Source organism: Pseudophryne corroboree, chromosome 2 (genome assembly GCF_028390025.1).
Source record: "Pseudophryne corroboree isolate aPseCor3 chromosome 2, aPseCor3.hap2, whole genome shotgun sequence".
NCBI lineage: Eukaryota > Metazoa > Chordata > Amphibia > Anura > Myobatrachidae > Pseudophryne > Pseudophryne corroboree.
In genome coordinates, this window is record NC_086445.1 from 858039546 (window position 1) to 858052543 (window position 12998).

Genomic DNA, 12998 nt, shown 5'->3' on the forward strand with positions numbered 1-12998 from the left:
CTTTAGGAGAGCCACCTAGATTGCACCCTTCTCGGCCGGGCACAAAAATCTAACTGGCTTGGAGGAGGGTCATAGGGGGAGGAGCCAGTGCACACCACCTGATCGGAAAGCTTTACTTTTGTGCCCTGTCTCCTGCGGAGCCGCTATTCCCCATGGTCCTTTCAGGAACCCCAGCATCCACTAGGACGATAGAGAAATATCGAATATAGTGTAGTATGTTCAAAATAATAAGATTTTACTTACCGATAAATCTATTTCTCGGAGTCCGTAGTGGATGCTGGGGTTCCTGAAAGGACCATGGGGAATAGCGGCTCCGCAGGAGACAGGGCACAAAAAGTAAAGCTTTTCCGATCAGGTGGTGTGCACTGGCTCCTCCCCCTATGACCCTCCTCCAGACTCCAGTTAGGTACTGTGCCCGGACGAGCGTACACAATAAGGGAGGATTTTGAATCCCGGGTAAGACTCATACCAGCCACACCAATCACACCGTACAACTTGTGATCTAAACCCAGTTAACAGTATGATAACAGCGGAGCCTCTGAAAGATGGCTTCCTTTAACAATAACCCGAATTAGTTAACAATAACTATGTACAACTTATGCAGATAATCCGCACTTGGGATGGGCGCCCAGCATCCACTACGGACTCCGAGAAATAGATTTATCGGTAAGTAAAATCTTATTTTCTCTATCGTCCTAGTGGATGCTGGGGTTCCTGAAAGGACCATGGGGATTATACCAAAGCTCCCAAACGGGCGGGAGAGTGCGGATGACTCTGCAGCACCGAATGAGAGAACTCCAGGTCCTCCTTAGCCAGAGTATCAAATTTGTAAAATTTTACAAACGTGTTCTCCCCTGACCACGTAGCTGCTCGGCAAAGTTGTAATGCCGAGACCCCTCGGGCAGCCGCCCAAGATGAGCCCACCTTCCTTGTGGAGTGGGCCTTTACAGATTTAGGCTGTGGCAAGCCTGCCACAGAATGTGCAAGTTGGATTGTGCTACAGATCCAACGAGCAATCGTCTGCTTAGACGCAGGAGCACCCATCTTGTTGGGTGCATACAATATAAACAACGAGTCAGATTTTCTGACTCCAGCTGTCCTTGCAATATATATTTTTAATGCTCTGACAACGTCCAGTAACTTGGAGTCCTCCAAGTCACTTGTAGCCGCAGGCACTACAATAGGCTGGTTCAGATGAAATGCTGACACCACCTTAGGGAGAAAATGCGGACGAGTTCGCAGTTCTGCCCTGTCCGAATGGAAAATCAGATATGGGCTTTTGTAAGATAAAGCTGCCAATTCTGACACTCTCCTGGCAGAAGCCAGGGCTAGAAGCATGGTCACTTTCCATGTGAGATATTTCAAATCCACCTTTTTTAGTGGTTCAAACCAATGAGATTTTAGGAAGTCCAAAACCACATTTAGATCCCACGGTGCCACTGGAGGCACCACAGGAGGCTGTATATGCAGCACTCCCTTAACAAAGGTCTGGACTTCAGGGACTGAAGCCAATTCTTTTTGAAAGAAAATCGACAGGGCCGAAATTTGAACCTTAATAGATCCCAATTTGAGACCCATTGACAATCCTGATTGCAGGAAATGTAGGAATCGACCCAGTTGAAATTCCTCCGTCGGAGCACTCCGATCTTCGCACCACGCAACATATTTTCGCCAAATTCGGTGATAATGTTGCACGGTTACTTCCTTCCTTGCTTTAATCAAAGTAGGAATGACTTCTTCCGGCATGCCTCTTTCCTTTAGGATCCGGCGTTCAACCGCCATGCCGTCAAACGCAGCCGCGGTAAGTCTTGAAACAGACAGGGACCCTGCTGAAGCAAGTCCCTCCTTAGAGGTAGAGGCCACGGATCTTCCGTGATCATCTCTTGAAGTTCCGGGTACCAAGTCCTCCTTGGCCAATCCGGAACCACTAGTATCGTTCTTACGCCTCTTTGCCGTATAATTCTCAATACTTTTGGTATGAGAGGCAGAGGAGGAAACACATACACCGACTGGTACACCCAAGGCGTTACCAGCGCGTCCACAGCTATTGCCTGCGGATCTCTTGACCTGGCGCAATACCTGTCCAGTTTTTTGTTGAGGCGAGACGCCATCATGTCCACCATTGGTCTTTCCCAACGGGTTACCAGCATGTGGAAGACTTCTGGATGAAGTCCCCACTCTCCCGGGTGAAGATCGTGTCTGCTGAGGAAGTCTGCTTCCCAGTTGTCCACTCCCGGGATGAACACTGCTGACAGTGCTATCACATGATTCTCTGCCCAGCGAAGAATCCTTGCAGCTTCTGCCCTTGCCCTCCTGCTTCTTGTGCCGCCCTGTCTGTTCACATGGGCGACTGCCGTGATGTTGTCCGACTGGATCAATACCGGTTTTCCCTGAAGCAGAGGTTCTGCCTGGTTTAGAGCATTGTATATTGCTCTTAGTTCCAGAATGTTTATGTGAAGAGACGTTTCCAGGCTCGTCCATACTCCCTGGAAGTTTCTTCCTTGTGTGACTGCTCCCCAGCCTCTCAGGCTGGCGTCCGTGGTCACCAGGATCCAATCCTGTATGCCGAATCTGCGGCCCTCCAATAGATGAGCACTCTGCAACCACCACAGAAGAGACACCCTTGTCCTTGGAGACAGGGTTATCCGTAGGTGCATCTGAAGATGCGACCCTGACCATTTGTCCAACAGATCCCTTTGGAAAATTCTTGCGTGGAATCTGCCGAATGGAATCGCTTCGTAAGAAGCCACCATTTTTCCCAGGACTCTTGTGCATTGATGTACAGACACCTTTCCTGGTTTTAGGAGGTTCCTGACAAGCTCGGATAACTCCTTGGCTTTTTCCTCCGGGAGAAAAACCTTTTTCTGAACCGTGTCCAGAATCATCCCTAGGAACAGCAGACGAGTTGTCGGCATTAACTGGGATTTTGGAATATTCAGAATCCACCCGTGCTGTTTTAGCACTTCTTGAGACAGTGCTAATCCCATCTCTAGCTGTTCTCTGGACCTCGCCCTTATTAGGAGATCGTCCAAGTATGGGATAATTAATACGCCTTTTCTTCGAAGAAGAATCATCATCTCGGCCATTACCTTTGTAAAGATCCGAGGTGCCGTGGACAATCCGAACGGCAGCGTCTGAAACTGATAGTGACAGTTTTGTACAACGAACCTGAGGTACCCCTGGTGTGAGGGGTAAATTGGAACGTGGAGATACGCATCCTTGATGTCCAAGGATACCATAAAGTTCCCCTCTTCCAGGTTCGCTATCACTGCTCTGAGTGACTCCATTTTGAACTTGAACTTCTTTATGTACAGGTTCAAGGACTTCAGATTTAGAATAGGCCTTACCGAGCCATCCGGCTTCGGTACCACAAAAAGAGTGGAATAATACCCCTTCCCTTGTTGCAGAAGAGGTACCTTGACTATCACCTGCTGAGAGTACAGCTTGTGAATGGCTTCCAACACCGTCTCCCTTTCGGAGGGGGACGTTGGTAAAGCAGACCTCAGGAAACGGCGAGGTGGATCTGTCTCTAATTCCAACCTGTATCCCTGAGATATTATCTGCAGGATCCAGGGATCTACTTGCGAGTGAGCCCACTGCGCGCTGTAATTTTTGAGACGACCGCCCACCGTCCCCGAGTCCGCTTGAGAAGCCCCAGCGTCATGCTGAGGCTTTTGTAGAAGCCGGGGAGGGCTTCTGATCCTGGGAAGGAGCTGCGTGTTGCTGTCTCTTCCCTCGACCTTTGCCTCGTGGCAAATATGAATAGCCCTTTGCTCTCTTATTTTTAAAGGAACGAAAGGGCTGCGGTTGAAAAGTCGGTGCCTTTTTCTGTTGGGGAGTGACTTGAGGTAGAAAGGTGGATTTCCCGGCTGTAGCCGTGGCCACCAAATCTGATAGACCGACTCCAAATAACTCCTCCCCCTTATACGGCAAAACTTCCATATGCCGTTTTGAATCCGCATCGCCTGTCCACTGTCGCGTCCATAAAGCTCTTCTGGCCGAAATGGACATAGCACTTACCCGTGATGCCAGTGTGCATATATCCCTCTGTGCATCACGCATATAAAGAAATGCATCCTTTATTTGTTCTAACGACAGTAGAATATTGTCCCTGTCCAGGGTATCAATATTTTCAATCAGGGATTCTGACCAAACTACCCCCGCACTGCCCATCCAGGCAGTTGCTACAGCTGGTCGTAGTATAACACCTGCATGTGTGTATATACTTTTTTGGATATTTTCCATCCTCCTATCTGATGGATCTTTAAGTGCGGCCGTCTCAGGAGAGGGTAACGCCACTTGTTTAGATAAGCGTGTTAGCGCCTTGTCCACCCTAGGAGGTGTTTCCCAGCGCTCCCTAACCTCTGGCGGGAAAGGGTATAATGCCAATAATTTCTTTGAAATTATCAGCTTTTTATCAGGGGCAACCCACGCTTCATTACACACGTCATTTAGTTCTTCTGATTCAGGAAAAACTATAGGTAGTTTTTTCATACCCCACATAATACCCTGTTTAGTGGTACCTGTAGTATCAGCTAAATGTAACGCCTCCTTCATTGCCAAAATCATATAACGTGTGGCCCTACTGGAAAATACGGTTGATTCGTCACCGTCACCACTGGAGTCATCGCCTGTGTCTGGGTCTGTGTCGACCGACTGAGGCAAAGGGCGTTTCACAGCCCTTGACGGTGTTTGAGTCGCCTGGACAGGCACTAATTGATTGTCCGGCCGTCTCATGTCGTCAAACGACTGCTTTAGCGTGTTGACACTATCCCGTAGTTCCATAAATAAAGGCATCCATTCTGGTGTCGACCCCCTAGGAGGTGACATCCCCATATTTGGCAATTGCTCCGCCTCCACACCAATATCGTCCTCATACATGTCGACACACACGTACCGACACACAGCAGACACACAGGGAATGCTCCTAATGAAGACAGGACCCACTAGCCCTTTGGGGAGACAGAGGGAGAGTTTGCCAGCACACACCAAAAGCGCTATATATATATCAGGGATAGCCTTATAATAAGTGCTCCCCTATAGCTGCTTTGTTATATAAAAATATCGCCATAAATTTGCCCCCCCTCTCTGTTTTACCCTGTTTCTGTAGTGCAGTGCAGGGGAGAGACCTGGGAGCCGTCCTGACCAGCGGAGCTGTGAGAGGAAATGGCGCCGTGTGCTGAGGAGATAGGCCCCGCCCCTTTTCCGGCGGGCTCGTCTCCCGCTATTTTGAGAAATCAGGCAGGGGTTAAATATCTCCATATAGCCTCTAGGGCTATATGTGAGGTATTTTTAGCCTTTATAGGTACTCATTTTGCCTCCCAGGGCGCCCCCCTCCCAGCGCCCTGCACCCTCAGTGACTGCCGTGTGAAGTGTGCTGAGAGGAAAATGGCGCACAGCTGCAGTGCTGTGCGCTACCTTTAGAAGACTGCAGGAGTCTTCAGCCGCCGATTCTGGACCTCTTCTGTCTTCAGCATCTGCAAGGGGGCCGGCGGCGCGGCTCCGGTGACCATCCAGGCTGTACCTGTGATCGTCCCTCTGGAGCTTGATGTCCAGTAGCCAAGAAGCCAATCCATCCTGCACGCAGGTGAGTTGACTCCTTCTCCCCTCAGTCCCTCGCTGCAGTGATCCTGTTGCCAGCAGGAATCACTGTAACATAAAAAACCTAGCTAAACTTTCTCTAAGCAGCTCTTTAGGAGAGCCACCTAGATTGCACCCTTCTCGGCCGGGCACAAAAATCTAACTGGAGTCTGGAGGAGGGTCATAGGGGGAGGAGCCAGTGCACACCACCTGATCGGAAAAGCTTTACTTTTTGTGCCCTGTCTCCTGCGGAGCCGCTATTCCCCATGGTCCTTTCAGGAACCCCAGCATCCACTAGGACGATAGAGAAAATACAATTTTAATACAATACACTAACAATTGACAATAAAACCATTATGCATAAGTTGCTGCAAATATAAGGTGGTAGATGGGAAATTACCAGAGGATGGTAAAAAATGAGGCTTTAAATAATGCCTTTAAGTTCTGGTTGACTTGTGTACATTTCTAAAAACATCGATTATCTTGAAATCAAGTGTAGGATGCAGCCTTGATGAAGGGAGAGATCCCGAAACGCGTCGGCACTGTATGACAGACCAACCACTGCTGAAGGAAGATTTACCAGACGGACGGAGTATTGTGGATTTTGGAGAATAGGTTCCGGAGCCGATATCTCCCCTGGGCAACATCTTTAACGCAATTACTTCCTACAAATCTGGTAAACCTCCACCTTCACTTGATTTCAAGATAATCGATGTTTTTAGAAATGTACACAAGTCAACCAGAACTTAAAGGCATTATTTAAAGCCTCATTTTTTACCATCCTCTGGTAATTTCCCATCTACCACCTTATATTTGCAGCAACTTATGCATAATGGTTTTATTGTCAATTGTTAGTGTATTGTATTAAAATTGTATTATTTTGAACATGCTACACTATATTCGATATTTCTTTCCCACATATGGATCTACGTGGTTCGAATTATACGGTATATCCCACGACAGAGGTTGTGTAAGGGAAGTACCATTTCATATTTCATCTATCCGATTAGCGCACATCTTCTGGTCTAACTCTTTTGTTTATGCTATGGGAGACCATAGATGGTTTCACCCATCGATGGCCATCCCTGTTCTTTCAACAAATTGCCTGCGGGACAATCACTGCCCAGGGGTGGGGCTTTGCAGGTGTAGGGGGTGGAGCTATGCTCCGTGTCCAGGCAACTTGCAAAAAAAAAATAGTTTATGCTGTGCCATAGATGGAGGGAAACCATCTGGTTCTCTCCTATCGATGGCAAAAGCATTCGACATCAGCCATAAACCATCGATGATTATGAATAATCAATGGTCGATGGCCATTCCTAATGCCGTGCGGCTTCCAGGATCAGGAATTTGCAGCAAGCACAGGGCGCAGGCTGTGCAGGGATGGAGGAGGGTTGGTGGAATGGCTCCTCGAGGGCCCCCGGATTCTTCCAGAGGGAGCTAGGTCACGCCTAGTACTACAATAAGCATCTAGCCAGGCTGCAGCAGAATCTATGGGACATGGAGCTGTTCATCCGGTACATTAAGTGTGCAGTGTTTCCGGAGGATCAGAAAACAATATTAAGGCTGGAAACCTCTGTAAAAATGGGGGAGAGCTGAAGTGCTGGCACTGGCGTGTGGAGAGGAACGGGTGACGGTGCTCATAGGGGGTGATTATGGTACACTGGGCAGTATGCACTTTCCAGCTCACCTCCTGCAGGGGAACTAGAAGTCTTAGCATTAGTTTGCATCCATAGACCAAAAAATGACAGTATTGTGTCTATAGTAACCTGCTGCTCCCCAGCTGTTGTGGAGCTGTCTGTCTCAGCAATGCCAGGCAATACTCTGCATGCTGCTGATGGCCAGGCTGCTGCTGCTGCTCCACACTGTGGCCCTCATTCCGAGTTGTTCGCTCGTTGCCGATTTTCTCTATATTGCGATTAGTCGCTTACTGCGCATGCGCAATGTTTGCAGAGCGCATGCGCTTAGTTATTTTACTCAAAAGTTAGGTATTTTACTCACGGCATTACGAGGATTTTTCTTCGTTCTGGTGATCGGAGTTTGATTGACAGGAAGTGGGTGTTTCTGGGCGGAAACTGGCCGTTTTATGGGTGTGTGTGAAAAAACGCTCCCGTTTCTGGGAAAAACGCAGGAGTGGCTGGAGAAACGGGGGAGTGTCTGGGCGAACGCTGGGTGTGTTTGTGGCGTCAAACCAGGAACGAAACTGACTGAACTGATCGCAGTGGCAGAGTAAGTGTCGAGCTACTCAGAAACTGCTAAGAAATTTCTATTCGCAATTTTGGGAATCTTTCGTTCGCAATTTTGCTAAGCTAAGATTCACTCTCAGAGGGCGGCGGCTTAGCGTGTGCAATGCTGCTAAAAGCAGCTAGCGAGCGAACAACTCGGAATGACCCCCAGTGTCCTGATCCTCTTACCAGCCTTTATAGTTGCACTTTCTGGTTACTTTCTGTGTGATTCATTCTGGTTACTGTTACTGTTTGTCTTAACTCTGACTCCTGGATTTAATGTCCTCTGTTACAGCTGGTGCAGTTTTCCCAGTGTTAGTATGTGTTGTACTTCTCAGAAGGAAGCAGCAAAAGGGGTTCCTGGTCGAACTCAGCCTTTTTTTTAAAGCGGCAATCATGTACAAGGCAAAACCATGCGTCCGCGTTCTGCCGGGAACCCGCACCTCCGGCCAACTCAGACTATAATACAATCGGCCCTTTGTGTGCACTGTATTTATGCACTGTTACTACTTTAGTTTATATGTTAACCCTGTGTGGTGCTGTATACAGTCTGTGGCACCTTTGCAAACAGAAGTTAATAATAATGCGGATATAGAGTCATGGCTATCTTACACAGGTTGTAAATGAACATTGTAACATCTGCAGGATGTTACAAACAGAGCCGTAACTAGACATTTTGGTGCCCTGTGCCAGAAAGAGAATTGGTGTCGTCCCCCCATATTCTAAATAGGGACAGTGCCTGCCAAAGGCGTACGCTAAAAATATAGCCCATTAGTATTCCCCACCTCACAAACATTTGAATAGCCCCAATAGTGTGCTTTCCTTGTCCAAAAGAAAACCTGTATGTACACAATGTACAATGCCTGCATGCCAGTGGTAAGCCATCAATGATTTTTATACTGTAGAATTAGTGTAGGTAGAACCATAGAACACACCTACATATAGCTTGCAGGCCTTTCATTACCCTTATTATATGCAATGGAAATCTGTTCATTCTTAACTTTTTTCAGGCTAAGAGTAGTGGCATGCTTGGCATGTAAGCATCTAAGCAGCAAGTTCCTGTCATGTTACAGCTAATAAGCTCTATGCCTACAGCCACTGCACTCAATGGTAAAAAAACACAATTAGACGAGTACTGTAGTTGCAAAACATTCTGGTGACTTACACAGAGAGCACAGCGCTGAAGGAATGTCTGACTGGGAGCACGGTTTTCTGTAGCAGTGGAGCAGAGACGTTGTTAAAGCTGAAATTAGACAAATGATAAATTCTGTAACATGGAGTCTGGTGAAGACTCAGATAGAAGGAACTGTACATAGATGAAATAATTCCAACATACTGTACCAGGATAATAGTCTTTTCCCACCAAATATATACTCATACAGGGGTGTATCTTCCTATTGGCCAGGATGGCACTTGCAAGGGGCGCCGGCCAAGAGGGGGGCGCCACCCGGCAGTGCCACCCACGCCAGGGGGTAGAATGATATAGTAGTTCTCACCGAGTACATCCCTTAGCAGTGCTCATCCACTGCCGGACTCTCAGAAGCGTATTGCACTCTGGCACTCTCTGTGGATATGGTCACAATGACAGTGAAAATAGCCGGGGAGCGGGGCACTTCCAGGTATGGGGAGGGGCGAGGCACCTCCTCTTCCTCATCCGCTCCCCTTCTCATTGGTCCCATGTGGCCTGTCACCAAACACCAGCCACTACAATCAGCACCAGTCAGCAGTGCAGCCTGAGCATACCTGTACATTTTCTACGGTACCGTAGCTGCACTGCATGGTCTATCCTGGCAGTCTGGATAACAGGATACAAAGAGCTCTGTATGGAGAAGTATCTAAACCAGTGACTGCCTGTCCAGCTGTGTTGAGACTACAAGTCCCAGCACACCTCGTCAACTGGATTTGCTGGGACATGTAGTGCCATCACACCTAGAGAGAGGTTTTTAACTGTATGTGTGCATATATCCCCTCGGTGTCCCTGCCTGCACCCTCCTTGTAATTCCCCCTCAGTGTACCTGCCTGCACCATCCCTGTAACTGCCCCCTCAGTGACTCTGCCCATACACTCCTGAAATTCCCCCTCAGTGTCCCTATCCGCACCATCCCTGTAACTGCCCCCTCAGTGACCCTGCCCATACACTCCTGTAATTCCCTCTCAGTGTGTGTCCCTGCCCGCACCCTTCCCTTAATTACCCCTCAGTATCCCTTCCCGTACCCTCCCTGTAATTCACTCTCAGTGCGCCCTACTCGCACCTTAACTGTAATTCCCTCTCAGTGTCCCTGCCTGCACTCTCCCCGTAATTTCATCTCAGTGTCCCTGCCCGCACCCTCCTCATAATTCCTCCTCAATGTCCCCGCCTGCACCCTCCCTGTAATTCTCTCTCAGTGTCCTTGACCTCAGCCTCCCTGTAGCCCCTCCCTTTCATTTTCCATACCTGAACCCTCCCTGTAATTCCCACTTAGTGTCCCTGACCTCAGCCTCCCTGTGACTCCCCCCTCACTGTCCCTGCCCACACCCTCCTGTAATTCCACCTCAGTGTCCCTGCCAGTACACTCCCCGTAATTGCCCCTCAGTGTCCCTGCCCGCACACTTCTGTAATTCCCCCTCAGAGTCCCTGCCCACACCCTCCCTGTAATTGCCCCTCAGTGTCCCTGACCTCAGCCTCCCTGTAAACCCTCCACCTCAGTGTCCCTGCCCGCACACTTCTGTAATTGCCCCCTCAGTGTCCCTGCCTGCACACTCCTGTAATTGCCCCTCAGTGTCCCTGACCTCAGCCTCCCTGTAAGCCCTCCACCTCATTGTCCCTACCCGCACCCTTCCTGTAATTCTCCCTCAGTGTCCCTGACCTCAGCCTATCTGTAACTCCCCCCTCTGTGTCCCTGGGTGGGGGAGGTGGGGGGAGCCAGTTCCTTACTTTGCCAGGGGCGCTCAGACACCTACATACACCCCTGTACTCATATACCGTATGCTGGGGTCTGGGCAGATTATAGGCACATATTTGTACTTTAATAATGTGCTGTACAAAGGATATGTGTAAAAACCAGGAAATAGAATAGCCAAAAAGAGGGTAATACAAACAATAATCAGCACATACAGTAAATTAGTGAGCAATAGAAAACATTTGTTATACTTCAGGAATTATTGCCTAGTAGTTATTCAGGGTAACAGAATGCACCTGTGATATATGATGCATTAAATTCATATGTAGAGATTCCAATCCCAAAATCATTTTATAATCCCCAGATTTCAGGATCACCAGGCTCTAATCACAGGACCATGGGATAAATGTTGGGATTGGGATTAAGGGAAAAACAATAGGATTTTAATACCTACCGGTAAATCCTTTTCTCCTAGTCCGTAGAGGATGCTGGGGTCCACTTCAGTACCATGAGGTATAGACAGTTCCGCAGGAGCCATGGGCACTTCAAGACTTTTCAAGGGTGTGAACTGGCTCCTCCCTCCATGCCCCTCCTCCAGACCTCAGTTATAGGAATTGTGCCCAGGGAGACGGACATGTCGAGGAAAGGATTTACTTTTATACTAATGGTGAGATTCATACCAGCTCACACCTCAACCATGCCGCACAACATGGCATTCAACATGACACACGCCAACAGGCATGAACCATTTACAGCAACATGCTGAAACCAAATGAAACACAACTTGTGTAACTATAAAGAACAAACTGAAGGTAAAGTACGCACTGGGTCGGGTACCCAGCATCCTCTACGGACTAGGAGAAAAGGATTTACCGGTAGGTATTAAAATCCTATTTTCTCATACGTCCTAGAGGATGCTGGGGTCCACTTCAGTACCATGGGGTTATACCAAAGCTCCAGTACGGGGGCGGGAGTGTGCGGATGACCCTGCAGCACCGATTGACCAAACTTGAGGTCCTCATCGGCCAAGGTGTCAAACTTATAAAATTTAGCAAATGAGTTTGACTCTGACCAAGTAGCTGCTCGGCAAAGTTGTAAAGCCGAGACGCCCCGGGCAGCTGCCCAGGATGAGCCCACTTTCCTTGTAGGATGGGCCTTCACCGATTTTGGTACCGGCAAGCCTGCCGTAGAATGAGCGCGCTGAATTGTCCCTCTGATCCAGCGCGCAATAGTCTGCTTAGAAGCAGGATACCCAATCTTGCTGGGAGCATACAGGACAAACAGAGCCTCTGTTTTCCGTAACCGAGCTGTTCTTGCGACATAAATCTTCAAAGCTCTAACCACATCTAGAGACTGTGACTCAGTGAAAGTGTCAGTAGCTACTGGCACCACAATAGGTTGGTTTATGTGGAAGGACGAAACCACCTTTGCAAGAAATTGTTGACAAGTTCTTAACTCTGCCCTATCTTCATGGAAGATCAGGTAAGGGCTCTTGTGAGACAAGGCCCCCCAACTCAGACACCCGCCTTACGGATGCCAAGGCCAAAAGCATCACCACTTTCCAAGTGAGAAACTTCAATTCTATCTCCTGCAGAGGTTCAAACCAATCTGATTGAAGGATCTGCAATACCACATTAAGGTCCCATGGTGCCACTGGAGGCACAAATGGAGGCTGGATGTGCAGAACCCCTTTCACGAACGTCTGAACTTCTGGAAAGGAGGCCAATTGTTTTTGAAAGAAAACTGATAAGGCCGAAATCTGGACCTTGATTGACCCCAATCTAAGGCCCGCATCCACACCAGCCTGCAGAAAATGGAGAAAAACGTCCCAACTCAAACTCTTCCATAGGAGACTTCTTGGATTAACACCAAGACACATATTTTCTCCACATACGGTGGTGATGTTTAGACGTTACTCCTTTCCTGGCCTGAATAAGAGTAGGGATGACTTCCTTGGAAATACCCTTTCGGGCTAGGATCCGGCGCTCAACAGCCATGCCGTCAAACGTAGCCGCGGTAAGTCTTGATACACACACGGCCCCTGCTGTAGTGGGTCCTCTCGAGGAGGAAGAGGCCGAGGATCTTCTATGAGCAACTCCTGAAGATCTGGATACTAAGCCCTCCTTAGCCAGTCTGGGGCGATGAAGATTGCTCGAACTCTTGTTCTACTTATTATTTTGAGAACTTGTGGAATCAGTGGAAGTGGAGGGAAAACATATAACGACCGAAACACCCACTGGGTCACCAGTGCATCCACTGCTATTTCTTGAGGGTTTCTCAACCAGGAACAATATCTCTGAAGCTTCTTGTTTAGACG

General features: G+C 48.5%; 1 protein-coding gene across 3 annotated transcripts in view; it reads right to left on the minus strand.

The window, feature by feature from the left end:
* Positions 1 to 12998, minus strand: part of ITGAE (integrin subunit alpha E) — a 343943-nt gene that overhangs the window by 75114 nt on the left and 255831 nt on the right. For all 3 annotated transcript variants that reach the window (XM_063955833.1, XM_063955834.1, XM_063955832.1), the window contains one exon: positions 8968 to 9045. In XM_063955833.1, the coding sequence (XP_063811903.1) occupies positions 8968 to 9045 (78 nt within the window). The remainder of the gene's footprint in view (positions 1 to 8967; positions 9046 to 12998) is intronic.